General features: G+C 44.0%; 1 protein-coding gene across 1 annotated transcript; it reads left to right on the top strand.

Annotated features, from left to right (window-relative positions):
• Positions 1 to 1,100: 1,100 nt before the first annotated feature.
• Positions 1,101 to 19,070, top strand: LOC137291864 (small glutamine-rich tetratricopeptide repeat-containing protein alpha-like). The gene is made up of 12 exons (XM_067823406.1): positions 1,101 to 1,184; positions 2,740 to 2,855; positions 3,533 to 3,651; positions 3,997 to 4,078; positions 13,174 to 13,273; positions 13,865 to 13,969; positions 14,331 to 14,469; positions 14,843 to 14,923; positions 15,379 to 15,416; positions 15,921 to 16,025; positions 17,038 to 17,138; positions 17,364 to 19,070. The coding sequence occupies exons 2-12, from the start codon at positions 2,756 to 2,758 to the stop codon at positions 17,381 to 17,383; spliced, it is 990 nt and encodes a 329-aa protein (XP_067679507.1). The 5' UTR covers positions 1,101 to 1,184; positions 2,740 to 2,755; the 3' UTR covers positions 17,384 to 19,070.
• Positions 19,071 to 19,804: the final 734 nt, after the last annotated feature.

Genomic DNA, 19,804 nt, shown 5'->3' with positions numbered 1-19,804 from the left:
ATGGGGTACACATCTGTATTACTCGTGCCGATAACGACCCCTTCAGTCTGATTGATCTCTAATTTCCTTGTCGGTTAGTTTAACTAGATATTTTAAAGGGGCCCTGATGCGGAGCAATTTCCGTTGACTGGTTTAAACTTTTGTTATTGTTTTTCTCCCGTGAATACCCGGGTGATAGCCCAGAATTCGTTACTGGTTCGTGACCTCTGCTGCGCAGTCCGTATGCGCAATTGATAGTTAAATTATAGACAGATCAACTGAGGTGAAGTCATTTTTACTTCTTTGTAATCAGAGTACTGGGGAACCCAGTTATTTTGGCTTCGGGTTGTGAGGGTATTCTGGTTCCTAGGACAAATATCAATATTGTTTTAATCACAACTCAGTTTTTCAGGACATAGAGAGTCACGCGAAAATGTTTCTTTCAGTATTTTCAAACACAGAAAATTACACTTTCACATTTAATTTCTGGAAATTTTCCGGATCGAAAACTCGGTTCCACTTTGCTGACTTATCTGGATATGTAATAACAAAGCATCATTCGTAACTACTCGTCTCTTTCCGTGACCTACAAGAAGACGCCATCCGGCTTGTCGGAATGACACGAGTAGTTACGAATGAGCAAAGCCTCTTCTGTGGACTGACTTGCGAGAATCGTAGTTAACAACCAGTAAAGCAATTTCTACCGGCCATCCCGATGAAGAAACGAGAACTTGGTATCATCTTAGTTCTTATCGAAATAATTGTCTGTAATTCATAAACGTCTTAGACATAAAGTTAACAGTGACTTATTCGATATAATTCCGACAACACGTTTCAGAACATTGATTATTTTGGACCATATTTACGCAGCCAGTAGGTGTTTAGGTCCTGTAACTCAGATAAAGGTAGTGTTTAGGAATACTGTGAACAATGTCGTTGCACGCGCGCAACCGGGGTTACCTCCCTTTAATTTTGTTCGCTACATTCAAATCGATCAACACTACAAACATCACTATCACATATCAAGAACTACAGCCATTAATATATAACGCGGTGATGGAGATAATTCTAAATATCTCATTTCATATTAACTGGTCCAAAATTAGAAATAATGCATTTGCGACAACAACTTTACAACACGTACCCACAGGTTCACTTCCGGCATCCTTACCTGCACTGAACCTGAGAATTTGGAATTGTCTAGGGTAACAAAAGTCACTTATTACATGGATTGATTGCATTGGCAGTGCTGTATTTTGCAGTCACTTTTAAGTGAATGTATGTCTGTGGTGTTCCTGGTCGTGATGAAGGCTCAGACAGTGAAACCGACCGAGTCACATGGTCAAGTATCTACACCATGAGTAATCCATACCGTACATTGTCTAACGGACACCAGACACGTTCTATTACCTTTGTACCGTTGCTCCTGTTCAGTTTCCTTTAAGGTACAACATAACCAATACCCTTAGTGTTCTCCACAACATCCTATAGTGCTGGTGTTGTCTTCATTATGGAAGGAGAAAGAAGACATATTAGATAATATACTACTTAACCCATTTAATCACTACAGTAGAGAAATAGTTTTAACACCAAAACATTGCCCTATCTGCAGGTAAAGAAAACTCTGAACAAAACAATGACTTTGCCATAAAGTTCTTATGAAGTTAATGATAGCAAGTACCAATGTATGCTTCTGCACATTTGGATCAATGGAACTTTTCTGATAGGGAACTATGTGCTGACTAAGAGAGCATACAACTTTATGGTAAACGACTTCTTGTTTTTTGCAATTTTGCATATCACAATGTTTTGGTATAGATTCTTACCCCATTATCAAATACAAGTGAGGGCCAGGATGTCATGCAGGACTGATTTACTCCGTTTGCACAGTTTAAGGGGGAGTTAGATCATATCTGTTGATATATAGTTATAAACATGTTGTTATTAAAGCATTTTAGACAGTGGTGTTCCTTGAATGAATGTCGTCCTTGGTTCCAGTAAGATAGATCTCACAAACTGTGTGCCTAATTGTGCTTGTGAGTTTAAGCATATGAAAGATTTGACAGTGTAAGACACCATGTCTGAGTACCTGAAGTCATGTTGCTCTGAGTGCAAGCTCCATGGCATGGAACTTAAGCAGCCAGTTGTCAAAGAGCTTCTTAACTGCAACCATCACTTACAATCATGGTGATGATGATGTCCTCCCAGTGACTTATTGACCCAGTAGGAGAGACTGTTGGAAAATGATGATCATAATGATGGACAGGGAACCACAGACACTTCCTCATACAGTATTTCTTGTCTATCAGTAGAATGACAGTGTTAACTATGATTCACGATATTGAGTCGTGTGCAAATTTACTTGAAAACTCTTCCATGGAAGTAGCTATCTTGACCTTGTTATTATTTATATCAAACACTTATCGGTAAGAAAAGTATTGGTGATTGCTTTTTCTTGACTAAGTACTGTCAAGTCTTTTAAGTCAGAGATAGATTTTGGTGTTTCCAAAATGTCAGCATTTGTGTTTCAGTGACAACCATGATACATGGCCCCGAAACACAATGACACTAATTAATGTTACGTTGACAGAACATGGATTTCATTGTAAGTTTGGTTGGAAAGGCTCACTGCTGACCTTGTGGTTAGATGGACGTCACCTGATGTTAGTTAAGATCCATGTGATTTGAGAATGTAATCAATTCTTCAGCCATAGCATTATGATGAATTGGTATGACTCAAGATTGTTTCTGTGTCTGCAGATTATCATCATAAAGAATGGCCGACGTTAAGAAGCTGGTGTATTCCATCCTGAAGTTCCTGGAGGACCAGAAGACTGCAGGGTCTCTGAGTGACGATGCTGTAGAGAGTGTGGAGGGTATGTGTACCAGCCTCCTCAACTGCACTGGGCCCCATTTCACAAAGCTCTCATAAGCCTTAGATCTCGTAACTTTTCTGATAGCAGTCCTACATCCTGTACTGCAACAATGATTCATGATAGCCATAGCGCTACGAGTGCATTGTGAAACGGGGCCCTGGATCTTCAGACTGCTACTATTTCATAACTGAAATGTTGTTTGAAGCAGTACCATGCCCAGTTCTTTCCCTCCCTATAAGTTAGTATAACCCACTTTCTTGGTATTTGGAATTTGTCCCAAGTGCTGACCATTAAGGGGCGACATTACTGGAGTCGGGCTTGGTAGTTTTTATTATTTTCGTGTCATCACACACACGACAAACACTGTATTGTCAGGTCCAGTGAGTGAGGGAGGGAGGGAGCAAGCGAGCGATCTTAATGCTGCCTTAGCAACATTCCAGCAATATCACAACGGGAAACACCAAAAATGGGCTTCAAACATTGTGCCCATTCAGGTCCTCAGTGTGATGAGTGACTGCCTTAACCACTAGGCTTCCCCTCTGGCCCCCAAATATTTATGACCACTTTCATGTAACTGGAATATTGCTGAATGCACCATTAATCAAGAAAAACCCACAAACACATATGATTGAAGAGCGAAATGTGTCATGTTATGTTGCTGATATTGTTCTTCACAGTTGCAATCCAGTGTCTTGAATCTGCCTACAACCTCAACACTCGCAGTCAGGACATGGCCGCTAAATACAGTGTCAGCAAAAACCTCCTAGACATCTTCAACTCCCAGCTGAATTGCGAGGTAAGGTGTCATGTTTCCATGTTTCAGTTGGTGAGATGATCAGTAGGGCCAGCCATTACCAACAATTATATGAACCATATCAGTATGGCCCAAGACCAGCAACAATCTCTCTCTCTCTCTCTCTCTCTCTCTCTCTCTCTCTCTCTCTCTCTCTTTCTCTCTCTCTCTCTCTCTCTCTCTCTCTCTCTCTCTCTCTCTCTCTCTCTCTCTCTCTCTCTCTCTCTCTCTCTCTCTCTCTCTCTCTCTCTCTCTCTCTCTCTCTCTCTCTCTCTCTCTCTCTCTCTCTCTCTCTCTCTATATATATATATATGTATGAGAAGCTATGTATTTTCTTCTTGTTTTCAGCCTGACTCTGACTTTGCCAGCATGTCGTTGCATGAACCAACGCCACAGGAAAAGGAAGAGGCAGAGAGGCTGAAAAACAAGGGTAAGAAGCTCTGTGTTCTATGGCCTGGATTATGTCGTCCTTAATTATGATGCACTGCAATACACTCTTTAGAGTTTATAATTCTGATGTTATGATAACTTATTTCCAATTCACTCGTGAAGATTCATGTTCTAATTGATCTTCAGTAACCTACGCTTGTTGTAAGACAGGGGACTACCAGTAATTACAGGTGTTTTAACAATAAAATATGCCCTATACCAGTAATCTCAAATGCTGTTGTTTCAGTGTACCGATAAAACTTTAAAAAGTCATGTGCAGTGGCTGTTAGACTAGTGGTGGTAATAATGCCTTAAAAATGTGCTGAGCAATAAAATCATCTGAATGTTTGGTTTCATCTATTGAAAACTCTGTGTTGCAAAAGACACGAAAAAGAAAAGATAATGGAAATCACTCTGATGCCAATGTGCCATAGTTCTGATTGACTGAGAAAGTTTTTTGCAGCAACTTGTATCCACTTGGCTTTCACACTTGTCAAATGGCAACTCAAAAGCAGACAACACTGTCATCATTTTTTGGTAGAGGTCAAGCTCAGTGGCTGAAATGTAAGGCTAACAAAACTGAGGAAGCAACTGGTGACATTAGTAATAGCAATGATGGCAAAAAAGATTCAACCTGTCACAGTGATGACAAAAGAATCAAGCAGTTTAATGGTGACTGGTTTCACAAATTTCGCAGGTTATGTACCAAAAACGACTAGAAAGTGAGTTGAAATGTTTAGCAAAATATCTGAAGCAGCTGGAAAATTGAATGGATTTACTCATGGATACATTAATTTACAAAAATCGTCTTTAAAAGACCATCGTGATAGCGATGGTCATCATGAGGCTGTTGTATCCATGTCCAACAAGACAGCAATGGATGCACGTTTCTGCTGTGAAAGACAAAAATTATATAAGTGTTTGGTAACAATGATACGAACTGTGTTATATACGGTGCAAGAGAACATCCCTACATCAAAGTTTAGTAGATTTGCAGAGACGCAATGGATGTATATCTCTTTTCTGGTGTAGTTTATTCTCATTCAGTCAGCAGTCTGTAAATCACCACTGCTGTGCGGATGACACTCAGCTTCAGAGATCATTTCTTTCCTAATCACTCCAAAACTCAGATTGCTGTTGTTTCACAGTGCATTTCTGATTTGAAATACTGGATGTCAGTCAATGAGCTAAAACTGAATGACAACAAAACTGACATTTTGCTGACCGGTTCAGCCATGAATCAGGCCAAGGTTAAAGTGGACTCAATTAAGACTGGTAGTTCCATGCTACCTTTCAGTACAACAGTAAGAAATCTTGGTGTCATCATGGACTCAAACCTTTCTATGGAGGACCGTGTAAATACCGTATGTTGCACATACACTTCCACACAAGGAACATTGCCAACGTCTGTCACCTGTTGACATGTGATACGTTGCGCCATTTGGCCAGGTCTGTTATCCTCTCACGGTTGGATTACTGTAACAGTCTACTGGGTAATCTAAGACAGGATTTTGTCACCAAATTACAGCGCGTTCAGAATGCAGTTGCACTGACCATCACCAAAAACATGAAGTGGTCACTCATCACATCAGTCCTTGTCAGAGTCCACTGGCTGCTGATCAAAGCAAGGATCGAATACAGCATTTTGTGCATGACATACCGCTGCATCATTGGTTCAGCTCCATCCTACCTGTCCAACTTGGTGAAAGAGTATGTTCCATCTCGTCTCAGATCAGCCAACAACTCAATGCTCATAATTCTCACAGCCAAACTGAAAACCTAGGGACACAGACACTTCTCTTACACATCTGCCTGTCTCTTGAATGATCCGCCCTTCCTTATTAAAAAAAACTGAAACACTGTCTTCCTTCCAGTCAAAGTTGAAAACTTTCCTCTTCTGAAAATATCAAAGTCATTTCATTGGACCTCTTATGGACAACTTCTTTGAAAGGCATTTGAGAAGTTGTACGGATGAAGGAAAACTAAGTTCTATGGATAGTCAACTTTTATATTGCAATGGATGAGACGTTTCTGTGTAGGTACAAACACTGTTAGTCACTTGCTTGATATAGTGTTAGTACTACACCGAAACACCACATCCATTGCAATAAAGAAGCTGACTATCCAGTAATGACTGTAAAATGGAGTGGTGTCTGTGTCAAACTGAAAACTGAGAATCCCTAGTGCATGTGCACTGTGTACTTGCATCACAGGATGCTGTAAAGTTATCTAACCATGTGGCAGAGGATCTTTCCACTTTGAACCAAATCCATAAACTCAATGAGCACAGTGCCACTTGATACGAGAGACAGCATGAACTCTCAAAAGTACTAGATGGTTCAGAATTTCTAGTGTCAAACAATTTACAACAGTTTGTTGGTTGTCGCTTGGTAGAGCACTGAAGTCAGTAAAATTAAATTGCCCTGCTTTGGTCATGGAAACTGAGGATGAAGCCTCTGACAGGAAAAACAGTGTTTGTATAAACTTAAACCCAAAACTGAAAACACTCAAGTTTACACGAAGGATATACATTGTTTCTGACGTACTGCCTATCATGGAGAAATTAGTCACAATTTTTCAGAAGGATAGTATCAATCTTGCTATGATTCGTTCAATGGTGAAATCTACTATCGAGTCTTTGGAACATTTACAGAATAAAACTGGTGAAAATGAAGATTCTTTTTCATAGAGATCCTCCTTGGGGTACTTATAAGCAATTAAATGTTCTTTAAATTCTCGCGACAGTTGTAACATATTTTTTCAATAAAATATATACAAAACTAAAAACATCGTTTTTGTCTTGTGAGACCACCCCTACAGGGCCCCTGGCCCCGTGACAGCCAAGAGCAGGTAACTCTTCAGACTATAGCCTCCAGCAAAACACTTCCTTTTCTGTCGCCCGCCTATGCAGACGTGCTTCAGCGTTCACAGAGATTCTTGCTTACCAAAGACAAAGACAAGTACTAAGATGAGTACCTCAGAGGCTCAAACTGTATGTATGGTTTCTTTATTAGACGCATGGGTGCATTAGGAATCATTTTTTACAGTTTACTTGTCAAACTGTTGTAACTTTTGCCATCCCTGTTGGTAGCCACGTGGTTAGCATAATGGTGGAAGGCAAACCTTTTTTCCCGCCAAAACTTTTTAGTTTTATGGCGGTCTTTTTTAAAAAAGTAAGCTTGTGTAGCTATGCTTTTATGTACTTTATTCATGTTATCTCCATATTAACTATTATTTTTATAAAAATATGTCGTAAACTATGGTGTCGTGGCACTTAGCTTTTACCTTAACTATGTACGTAGTTTTAGTTTTAGCTTTGCGCCCATGCGTGTCTTGTTTTATTGTTGTTTATTATGCAACACTAGGAGGTTATTTGTTGCCTTGCAGTTTAAATCCTGCTCAACATGCAAATCCTCCATTCCGGCTAAAGACCTGCATGATGTATGTCTAAGATGCCTAGTGGAATGTCATCACGACGATCAGTCTTGTGATGTGTGCGCGGGGTTTACCCCTCAGACCAGAAAGTCTAGACACGCGGACTTCTTGTTCTATTCCAACCTACTGAAGGCGAGGGGGGATATCTGGGCTCAGGACCCTCCATCTAAGCGCTCCCACAAAAAGAAAGGCGCAGCTTCTTCTTCGGAGGGGTCGGTTAAGAAGGCCAGGGTGTCTAGGGACCCTTCCCCTTCTTCTGCCGTTGTATCCTCAGCACCTACCCCTACTTCGCAAGCACCATTAATCTCTGTTAATTCAATGAATGCCTTGTTTCAGCAACAGATGTCTTCGGTACAATCAATGATAGATTCGGCGCTGTCTGGTTTCCAAAAGGAACTGGACGCCCGATCTTCATTGAGCGGCCATGGTGGTTCAGTTGAGGGAGGCCGCGGCCCGGGCTTAGGCTCGGAGAACGCTCCTCCCTCTGGGCAGCCGTCCTGCGCTTCGGGCGTTCAGGCGGATGTGCCTAGGGCAGTCGACCCCAGCTTGTCCCGTGGGGCAAGTGGGGCAACGACGCCCGGTGTCAGCGGCTTGACCGCGGTCAGCACGCCTAGTGCCACGGTGGGCAGGCAGCCTAGTGCTGCCCAGCCGCTGGGGGCATCGACATCCTATCCATTTCCTGGGCTCTCGGGTCACCCTCCGGTGGGGGGCTTGCCCCAGTTGCCCAGACGACCTAGTTCGGGCTCTGGCAGGGGCGAACCTAGCGGCTCGGCCCTTCTTAGTCTCTCTGCTCCTTCGAGTTCCGTCTCGGTAGCGCCCTCGACAGGTTCGCTTTACGGTGAAGGTTCCCTGTCTGAGGAGCATGAGGAGATGGATATCGAGGAGGAGGGGATTGGGGAGGAGTGCGAGTCGGAGGTCACGTACTCGTTCGGTTCGTCCCTCAGACAGGTTAGAGAGAAAATTGCCGAGGTCTTACCTCAGGTTTCTATTCCTGTGTCAGAGCCCGACCCCTTGGAGTTTCGGCTCCCCGGGGAGGCGTTCGCGCCTACTAAGGTCGCCGAGGCAAGGTTGCGCCTGCTCCCATCGCTGGTCGGGGAGGTAGTGAATCCGCTCCTTTCGGTTACCCGGTCGCGCTTTGATCTCCCGGAGATTTGCCGCCGGTATCAACTGGATGAGGATTCGCTATTCGAACCGCCGGTGGTGGACGAGTGTGTGTACACCTCGGTCACCCTGGGGGGTCCTCCTCCTCTTCTTTGGCCTTGGCCAGGCAGGGCCGGCGGCTGCTGCCCTTCTCCACGGCTGCTCCAGTGCTAAGGTCCGCCTATCGTTCCTTTGACGAGCAATATAGGTGTGCGGCCCAGCAGCTGAGAGTAGTGGTCCATTCAGCTTACCTTTCTGCTTTGCAGGGGCAGCTGTTGGATCATGGGAGCACTGCTGACGACTCTCCGTCGGCAATGTTGGGTCGGCAGCTTACGGACGTGCACTCTCATCTGGCGGGGGACAGCATCAGGTGCTGTGCTAGCCAGATGATGGGGGCCGTCACGGGGTTGCGTCGGCTATGGCTATCCGTAGCCAGGTACTCTCCCGCTACCCAACAGGCACTCCTGGCTCTGCCCTACAGGTTGGGATCTTCCCTCTTCCCTGGGGCATTACAGGTTGTGCGGGAGGCCGCGGAGGCTGTTAGCACTTTCAAGGACTCTAAGCCCTTGTTAGAGCAACCCTCCTCGTCTTGCCAACGGCCTCCAACTCTTGCTTCAGCTTACCCTTCGGCGCCGGTGAAGGAAAGTGCTAAGTGGACTGCTCCGCTGCAGCACAAACGTAGCAAGAGGGCGAAAGGCAAAGGCAAGGGGCCTGCGTTGCAGCAGTCGCAGCAACAGCAGCCTTTTCGGGGCAAAGGGAAGCCGGCCCCAGCTTCCCGTTAAACTTTTGCCCGGAGCCTTTGGTGTCCCCCACACAAGCAGGCGGAGAACTGCCGACGGTGGGGGTACATTGCCTTGCGCCAGAAGTCCCTGTAGGCGGCAGGCTGTCACTATTCCTTTCGGAATGGCAGGCAGCTGCTTCAAATCCCTGGGTCCTGTCCACAGTCAGGGATGGCCATATGCCACAGTGGAAGCGAGACCCTCCATGCTTCTCAGGGATTCGGCACACGCCGGTGCCGTTCTCCCGGGAAAGAGCAGAGGTCCTCCGTGCCGAGGTCCAGTCGTTACTGGACAAGGCTGCCATCGAGGTGGTTCTGGAAGGTCAACAAGAAGACGGGTTTTATTCCACGTACTTCCTTGTGACCAAGAAGGACGGAGGGTTCAGACCGATCTTGAATCTCAAAGGGCTGAACAAGTTCATAGAGGTTCCGTCCTTCAGGATGGAGACACTGCGGTCAGTGATCTCTTCCGTAGAGACAGGGGATTGGCTCACGTCAATCGATCTCAAGGACGCGTACCTCCATGTTCCGATACACTCCGAGTTCAAGAAATACCTTCGGTTTTCGTTCGACGGGAAGTGTTATCAGTTTCGGGTTCTACCCTTCGGCATCTCCACAGCGCCGAGGGTGTTACCAAACTTATGTTGATTCCGGCTCAGCTAGCCAGGTCACAGGACGGATGTTGTCATCCGTACCTGGACGATTGGCTTTTGAGGGCCCTTGGGCTCCTGTTATCACACGATGCCACACACCAAGTGATGGACATCCTGTTGAAGCTCGGCTGGATCATCAATCTCAAGAAATCAGACCTGACCCCCAGGCAGGATCTGGTGTTCTTGGGTTCACGGTTCAATACGGCTCAGGGGATTGTTTCCCTAGCCCCAGACCGCATCGTCAAAGTTCAGAGAACTGTATTTCAGTTTCTCGAGTTCCCCAGAGCCACAGCAAGAACTTGGCTTCATTTGCTGGGCACTATGGCAGCTACAGTGGACGTGGTCTGGCGTGCGAGGTTGAGGATGTGACCCATTCAACAGGCGTTAGCCCAGTTGTGGTCCCATTTGGAGAGCTACGAGACTGTTCTCAAGACTCCCGCTTGGTGGATTCCTCACCTGCAGTGGTGGACGGAAGTCGGAAATCTGTCCAGGGGGATCCCCTTAGAGACACCGACACCTTACCTCTCGATTCAGACGGACGCCTCCCTCACAGGCTGGGGGGGGCGTCCTGGGCGAACTATCGGTCTCGGGCCGTTGGGCCGAGGACGAAGTTACCCTACACATCAATGTGTTGGAATTGAGAGCAGTCCGCCGGGTGTTCGAGAGCTTCGTGGAGTCAGTGCGGGGTCAAGTGGTTCGCCTAGAGATGGACAACCAGACCGCTATGACGTATATCCTGAAGGGGCTTGCCAGTCGTTCTTGATTGGCTGTCCGGTCCTCTTTTTCACAACCTGTCGGCTCTGTCCCTCCAGCTGTTGACATGGAAGACAGCTTTTCTTGTGGCGGTAACCTCTGGCAGGCGGGTAGGCGACATACACGCTATGTCCGCCAACCCTGAATTAACGGTGTTTCACAAAGACAGAGTGAGCATTCGATTGCCAGATACTTACCGTCCTAAGAGAGATAGCACCTTTCACGTTACGGCGCCTATTGAGCTTCCCGCTTTCACGCAGCCTTCTCCGCCCGGTACCTCTCTTCGACGTGCTCACGTCTTAGATGTCCGTAAGACCCTTAAGGCTTATATCAAACGAACAAAAGACATTCGGAAGAATGATCAATTGTTCTGCTGTTATGGTGGCGGCAAGGCTGGCCCTCCGGCGAACAAGCAGACCATATCTAGGTGGCTTGTCTCTGCCATTTGTATGGGATACACCTCGAAAGGTTGTACGCCCCCTGAGGGTTTGAAAGCTCATTCGGTTAGGGCTGTGGCGACTTCTAAGGCATATGTGTCTGCCTTGCCCATTGAGGAGATCTGCTCCGTGGCTATTTGGAGCCGACCGAGCACGTTCATCCGTCATTACCAGTTAGACAGACTGTCAAGCGAGCGTGCTCGGTTTGGCCAGTCAGTTCTCACCAGTGGGCAGGGCACGAGTGCCCTAGCCGATTGAGCTACCCTTGCATTTGATGAACGATCATTTGACATTGTAGCTGCAACAAGTAGACTGGTGGTGGTGTCTTACTGTATACTTTCCATCTTTTTTCCCGGTGGTGGGCTCTATTATGGTGGTGGTATTTTTTGCTTTACCGGTCTAGACTGTTTCAGGTCTTCCCTAGCACCTTGGCCAGTGCACGAGAATGGACCCTGATATATCGGTCGCCTGTCTCGACTCCCGTTTTTTGTAAAAAAAAAAAAAGGGGGGGGGGGGGGGGGCATTTTTTATAAGCACCCTACGACTTTCTCATAGAAATGTAGGGTTAGACCGTGTAATAGCCTGGCCCTGGTCCGCACCCCTGCCGCAAGGCATAGAAGGTCACGTGACCAGGTAAGTTTGATTCCTTGTTACTTTCAGTTAAACGTAATAAAGGTTATCATCTTATGTCAGGTTCATGAGCAGACAGAATGCCTCTCCCTAAGATCAGTCTTTTGGAGTCTGTCTTATGCTTATAAGTACCCCAAGGAGGATCTCTATGAAAAAGAATCGATCAAACCTGTAGAGGTTGCAGATTCTTTGAATAGAGTCCTCCTTGGGGTAAGGCCACCCACCTCCCCACATTCTGTCTGTATTGCTTACAGAACGGAAGTGTTTTGCTGGAGGCTATAGTCTGAAGAGTTACCTACTCTTGGCTGTCACGGGGCCACGGGCCCTGTAGGGGTGGTCTCACAAGACAAAAACGATGTTTTTTGTTTTGTACATATTTTTATTTCAAAAATATGGTGACAACTGTTGCAAGAATTTAAAGAACATTTAAACGCTTTTAAGTACCCCAAGGAGGACTCTATTCAAAGAATCTGCAACCTCTACAGGTTTGTTCGAATTTTTAAGACTAACTTTGCCGGCGGGGGAGTGAGTGAGTGAGTTTAGTTTTACGCCACACTCAGCAATATTCCAGCAGTGTGGCAGCAGTCTGTACACAATAGAGTCTGGACCAGACAATTCAGTGATCAACAACATGAGCATCGATCAATTCAGAACCGATGACATGTGTCAACCAAGAGAAGCACTGTCACCTTTTGTGGCAAACATTGGTTGCTGAAGGCCTATTCCACGTCTTGCCGACAGAGTGTTTCATGGCATTATTCCTACATATGCAGATGATTGTTGAGTTCAGGCTTTCAGCACGGGAAGGGAGGATATCCTGATAACTCTTTGGATGTTTTGTACTCCCTTGAAGAAGTCTTGAATGCCACACATTACCCCAAGGATTGAAATGAACTGGTTGAGTATGGACAGGAATTTCTCAATATGATACTAGAACACTACGGCAGGGAAATAATGACATCACTCCTGTTATTGACCCACATCACACGAAAAGGGATTTCCCACAGTTCAAGTGTGTCCTTTCTGGCATTGGTGTCACATCATTTGAAAAGAACTGTGTAATCAAGGATTGTTTTATGTATTTCCTCATTTTGCTTTCTGATTGTACTTCCGTGAATTAGTGTAGGAAAGTTAGATGAGGCAAGGATAGAGGAAATGTGTTTCTCTTTCGTTTGTTTTTCTGTATTTAGTCAAGCTAAATCAATTGTGGTTGGAAGTATGTTTTCTTTTTTTGTACAGGATGTAGTGTATAGTATCTTCCTTGTTTCAGGCAATGATTTCATGAAGACGGAAAAGTTTTCTGATGCATTAGAGTGCTACTCAAAGGCTATCAAGATTGACTGCAAAAATGCTGTATATTTTTGTAACAGGTAATTCATTGGAGATACTGACTTGTATAGATTAACATCAGGTGGTCAAGCTAGATGCAATCTGGATGTTTTAGATATGGCCATGATGTACCTGGAATGTTTCAGAGTGTGGCATTTGGGGACAAACAAAAAACATTACAAGTAAACATAATAATGATGATTGTTTGCCTGGACCCTGGTAATATGTTTATCACTTCTTGGTAACACCCAATCAGATTCACTGACTGGAGCCCAGAATCACGGATAGAAGAAAAGCTACTGATACAATGTGTCCAGGATTTTGTATCTTTGATTAAATAGAAAATAGACACCATATAACTATAATAATCAGACAAAAAGTTACCTGTTTTAGATTTCCGTTGATCCCTTTCAGTATATACAGACTCTGTCCATTGCATGTAGCATACGAGGTAGCTTTCTCTGACAGAGGTATGATACATGTAACTTAACACATCTGTGTGGCCTGGTCCAGACAGATGTTCAATCAGCTGGTTTATCACAGGTGTATTGCTGTTTCAGAAAAAACACTAAACAAACATTACTGATGTTTATTCCCAGGTGTATGGCAGCCATTTGTGTTTTGTCTTTCAGAGCCGCAGCATACAGTAAGCTTGACAAGCACCAGCTGGCCATAGAAGACTGCAACCGGGCTCTCAACATAGACCCAGGATATAGCAAAGCCTATGGAAGATTAGGGTTGCTATGTGTGGATAATATTCTATGTTTGTGATAGATCAGGGTAGCTTGATGTTGACACCTGTGGCAGGATATGAGAGCTATATATGCAGATACAAACGTGTTGCGCCAGTAACAGTTTGATGTATTTGTAAATTGATTATGGCAGTCACTCATTTTCTGAACAAGTAGAGGGGACATCAAACAAGGGAGGTAACTAGCAGAGTTCTTGTTCTATTCAATGTGACCTTTGTCACAGTGTTTGGAGGTATCGCCTTTGATATATGTAACATGTAGGGAAATAGAAACAAGGAAGTTCTACATGCTGGGTGTAATCCACATATCAACTACAACCCTTATCATGTGTGTGTGTGTGTCACAGAATCGCCTACACAGCACTGAATGACCATGAAGGAGCACGGGAATGCTACCGGAAGGCCCTGGAGCTGGACCCTGACAATCAGAGCTACCAGAATAACCTAGAGATTGCTGAGACAAAACTCAAAGAGGCCGCTGTCGGAGTGAGTTCTGCTCCAGTAGGAGCCATTAATGACATTAGTGCAAACTTTTGAAGGTGTGAGAAACAAAACCTTAAACAATTTGGTCATCTTCACAAGCCCAACAATTATGGAGCCAGTTGGGATTATGGCAAGTGTATTGATCAGTCTGTGATAACTGCAAAATTTGTCAGTCTGTGACAATTGCAGGTGTACAGGTCAGTCTGTGATAGCCGCAGATATACAGATCAGTCTTTGATAACTGCAGGTGTAAAGGTCAATGTATGACAACTGCAGGTGTACAGGTTAGTCTGTGACGACTGCAGGTGTACAGGTCAGTCTGTGATACAGGTCAGTCTCATGTTGCTACAGCTATGTATTTTCTATGATGTTATAGAGTGGGTTTGGAGCTGGTCCAGCTGGGGGTCTAGGCATGGACCTCGGGAGTATGCTGAACAACCCTTCACTAGTCAATATGGTGGGTATACTCACTTGCAAACAGCTTTATGTTATCTATACATATGGCATTTTGGCACATAGTATGATAACTGCAGATGTACAGATCAGACTTTGTCTTTATCAATGCAGAGGTTTGATCCATAATACAATCTCACAACAAGCTGTCACAACTGCTGTAAGTCTTGTCCACTTCTTACAGTCTTAGATCTTAAATTGCATACCATTGACCATTTAGAGGAATTACCTTCTGTATAATTATACCAAACAACATTGCAGGGTTAAGAAGTTATTGTTGTTTTCACACAAGTATATGCCAGAGTGTTGCAAGCTGCATGATGATATCTATAATTAATACTAGTCCTGGACAATAGACTTGTGTTCAGCCCCATTTGTCAGAATAATAGACACTGTCATATTGGTACGGAGGTGTGAGTGGAAGTATCTGCTCACCACCATGTTATTATGGTGTTGCAGGCAGCGTCCCTGATGTCCAATCCACAGATGCAGCAGATGTACGTACACCTTTGAAATCTCCCAGCACCAGTAGCTGTGCAATTTGTACACAGTGTATCAAGCCTCATTGTTGATATAATAATTTTGTCTTGACTTGATGTAAATCTTTGAAAACTATTTATTTGGTGCTCATCAAAAGTTTTGTTTAGAAGAATAATTTCATTGATTGTGGACTAGGATAGGAGGGGTTAATCTCATCTGTAAGGTGGAGTACTCTCCCCTTGTCATGCTGCAAACTGCAGGTTAAGTTTAAGTCCTTGATTCATGTGTATGATCTTTTTATTGAAGTACTATCCACTGAAGAGTCAGACAGTGTGACCTGTCGTAGCCTTTCATCCCACATTCAACTGACACATGATATTAGTGTAATGTTTTCCCAGCAACCGATATCCATCCATGGTAACACTCTTTAACCCATCATACAAATGTTAAACTGTAACAACTGTTTGGTGACCTGTGTTCCTTTGTTACTCTCTGAATGTCTCCTGTCTGATCATACACAGGATGGCAGGGATGTTATCCGGGGGTGGAGCTGGACGTGAACCCTCCATGGAAGGTCAGGCACCAGGCCCAGGGCAGGAACAGGGTTTGTCGTCTTTACTACAGGCGTGAGTATTTTTCTAGCCACCTGTGATTGATACTTTTAAGAAAATATTCAAAGCCATTCAGGGAAATAATCTAATAATCAGGGGAGGATACAACTTTTTGAGAAAGGGAGGGTGCACAGTTCACTTTCACAAGTTTCAATGGTTGTTTTAAACTCATCACAGATGCTGTATTGAGTTGTATTTCACAGGTGTGACAAGTGTGTTCTCCTCTGTAGGGCCAAGGCACTAGTGTCCTAGATGCAGTATTGATTTGTTTTTCTCTGGTGTGACAAGTGTGTCTTTCCTGTAAGGCCCAGGCACTAGCATCACGGATGCAGTAGTGATTTGTTTGACAAGTGTTTTCTCTTCTGTAGGGCCAAGGCCCTAGCATCCTAGATGCAGTACTGAGTTGTAGTTCCCTGTCATGACAATTGTGTTCTAATCTGTAGAGGGCAGGTGTTATCATCCTAGATGCAGTATTGATTTGTATTTCTCTGGTGTGACAAGTGTGTCTTTCCTGTAAGGCCCAGGCACTAGGATCACAGATGCAGTATTGAGTTGTATTTCCCTGTTGTAGCAATGGTGTTCTCTGTAGGGGCCAGGTGCTAGCATCACAGATGCAGTATTGAGTTGTATTTCCCTGTTGTAGCAATGGTGTTCTCTGTAGGGGCCAGGTGCTAGCATCACAGATGCAGTATTGAGTTGTATTTCCCTGTTGTAGCAATGGTGTTCTCTGTAGGGGCCAGGTGCTAGCATCACAGATGCAGTATTGAGTTGTATTTCCCTGTTGTAGCAATGGTGTTCTCTGTAGGGGCCAGGTGCTAGCATCACAGATGCAGTATTGAGTTGTATTTCCCTGTTGTAGCAATGGTGTTCTCTGTAGGGGCCAGGCGTTAGTATCACAGATGCAGTATTGAGTTGCATTTCCCTGGTGTGACAAGTGTGTTCTCCTGTGTAGAGGCCAGGTGCTATCATCCTAGATGCAGTATTGAGTTGTATTTCCCTGATGTGATAAGTGTGTTCTCCTCTGTAGGGGTCAGGCTCTAGCATCACAGATGCAGCAGCAGAATCCAGAGTTGGTGGCCCAGCTCCGTGCTCAGATGAACCAGCAGCAGCAGCCATCCCAGAACACAGGTCAGTCAGGGGTCAACTGATGGTGTGATTAAACTGAGTCTCATGACCACTATAAATAGTTTGTATTTGGATTGGATGTAAATGTGAGAGGGTTTGCATCAGTGAAGACACAGCATGATGATTCAGGGTTTGAAATTATCTTCCATGGTGATGGGAAAAGGATCAGTTGAAATACTTGTCTGAGGAAGAAGACATTGCCTTATGATGTTTTTATGATGTTTTCAGATCCCACAGATCCCAAATGACGGCATTTCCCAGGCCCATATTGGTTGCAAGAGTTGAATCCTGAGATCATCATCCATCACATTACTCAACCATTGATTACCATGTTCATAGGCTGTGTGTGCGATGCGGCAGTTATACAGCCCATCACACACACAGCCAGCCAGCACTGCAGTCCACCGTATACACCCCTACTGCAGCAGCAGCAGCAGTGTAATCAGCTTATATCATATCCCAGTTGACACCCTCGGCTGCTTGTGTGGATCAAAATCATGACATCTTTATGGCTACCTATAATTTGTGTTATGTCGAGTGATGTGGACGTTTGGATGCGCTTTTAGTTGCAAAGTACCATGAAAATTTGAGTGTAAATAGCATTGAGTTTGATGACATGTTAATACAAGCCATGTTTTGCCTTTGTTTGCTAACTAAGTCTTGTTCTAATACTATTGTTGATCCCTGTGAAAACCCCACAAAAGTTTGCCTTGGTTTGACAAAATGGATAATGATAATATTGCTAAAATGATCCACTTTTATGACCCACCTAATCTGAGTGATGACAGTGTCAGTACAAATTGTTTCACATCTGTATTTAAGTTCTACAGGTTCTGACTTAATTGTTACCGCTTGTTAATGTGAATCCTATCATTCATTTTAATAAAGATAAGTCCTCTTCAGAGAGTGATTTCTTTCCTCTCTTATGTAAAAATAAGAATAGATTCGTGCGATGTATCTCTGAAGTTTGTATATTTTTGGTACACAGTACAATTCAGTGAGACATACTTCTTTGTGGTGACACTAGTACACCTATCAAAAGCATTTTCATCTTGTAAGTAGGTGAATAGCTGGTGCCATGGCAACATCATGCATATACACATGCATAGTATGTATCACATTGTGGTGTTTGTATATTTGTGAATAAAACATTGATAATGTTTTACAGATGGTTCTTAAAGCCAGTTCTACTGCCCTTGTTAGAAGTCAGTAGCTCTTAAAATTACTGCTTAAATGAATGCTTTACAGCTCCATCTCAGACTTGGCTTGATCACTGCCTGAATGTCTTGTTTGAATGTTGCAAGGTCCACAGTTGTTGCCAGACAGTTCATTATACCGAAGACAGTTTGTGGTAGGGGTCACAGCTACTGCGTCTAGACCTGTTTCCACTGGACAATCTTTGTGCTGAGACGACAGTACTTCCCATTCTGTAACATAGACCTACAGTCCTGGGGAAACACCTGGGATTATAAGACTATAAGACAGGTGTACTTGACCAGTTGGATACTATCTTTGAGTTAATGTTAGTTAGTGGTGTCATTGTCTCCTCTCTGCACAGTAAGGTGCAAAGCTAGCAACCACAGGTTCTTCAGCTTGACCTAATCAAGTGAATACTAATACATTGTGTGACCGTGTCACAACTGGTTGGGTCTATTGTTGTGAAGGGGAGCACCTTTGTCAGGTGATTGTCAACATGCCTGAACAGCTGAGACAAGGTCGCCATTTGACATCTCAGTGACGAGAAATCGTTAGCAAATGTCCTTTCTTTAAGCAATTAGCTACAGAAGGTTTAATGTTTCCTACTCCGGCTTTTAGGCAGCAAGCAGCAGCAGTGAATCGGATTTTGAAAGTAACTGACTTTATGTTGTAAAGTTAGTAAACCAAGCAAGATAGCTTATGACTGTAACCATAATTCAATTAAAACATGAAATGATTGTTGTTTTCAAAGAGTTGATTTCCTGGACAAGTTCTGTAACGAATCCATGTATGCATGTTTTACACAAATGCAACAATAACAACATTCTCTGCTCCCCTATTTAATTAAGTTAACTAGACCAGCCGTTTGTGCCATTTGACCTCCCGGGTCATGCATATGTAGAGTAGCTCGGGTCAAGCTGAACAACCTGTACCTGTTGATCAGTTCAGGTTCTGAGTGCAGCCATCACCTCCATCATCTGTTGTAACATCGCAGCTTCAACACCTACCTGGAATAACGTGACTTCACTGGTAGGTTATGGGTGCAGCTCACAGGTGCACAGAAAATGGATAGCAAATATTCAGGATACTTAAAGGAAATACAAAGCCCTGAGAAATCGTTGATGATTTTGTTTCATGAAAGAAAACTAATGAAGTGTACTTTCTCTCTGAACTCTTTCATATAAACTGTTCTACAAAATCTATGATATGGACACCGGTATTACTTGACATGATTACAGACAGAGTACTGTGTATTCATACCATGTGTCGTGTATGTTGATATATTCGAGAGATGTATTCTACCTCATCAGACTATAACAACTGAATACATGAAAGTATTAGAATGGTTGCAGTTGTTGAGTGTGGAGCAGGAACCACAATTTGTCATCCAAGACTGACTTCCACATTATAATGTTTCACAAGCCATTGTGATGTCATCGCTTACTATGACGTCACAATCAAATTACATCACA

This window comes from Haliotis asinina, chromosome 7 (assembly GCF_037392515.1).
Source record: "Haliotis asinina isolate JCU_RB_2024 chromosome 7, JCU_Hal_asi_v2, whole genome shotgun sequence".
In the NCBI taxonomy this organism is placed as follows: Eukaryota; Metazoa; Mollusca; class Gastropoda; order Lepetellida; family Haliotidae; genus Haliotis; species Haliotis asinina.
Note: the sequence above shows the minus strand (reverse complement) of the source record. Positions and strands in the feature narration are given on the sequence as shown.

Bases quoted from the DNA above. Each gene is read 5' to 3' on its own strand.
- LOC137291864 (XM_067823406.1), top strand. From the start codon at position 2,756: ATGGCCGACGTTAAGAAGCTGGTGTATTCCATCCTGAAGTTCCTGGAG. The intron at 2,856-3,532 runs GTATGTGTACCA...TGTTCTTCACAG, and splicing joins TGCTGTAGAGAGTGTGGAGG to TTGCAATCCAGTGTCTTGAA. The intron at 4,079-13,173 runs GTAAGAAGCTCT...TCCTTGTTTCAG, and splicing joins AGAGAGGCTGAAAAACAAGG to GCAATGATTTCATGAAGACG.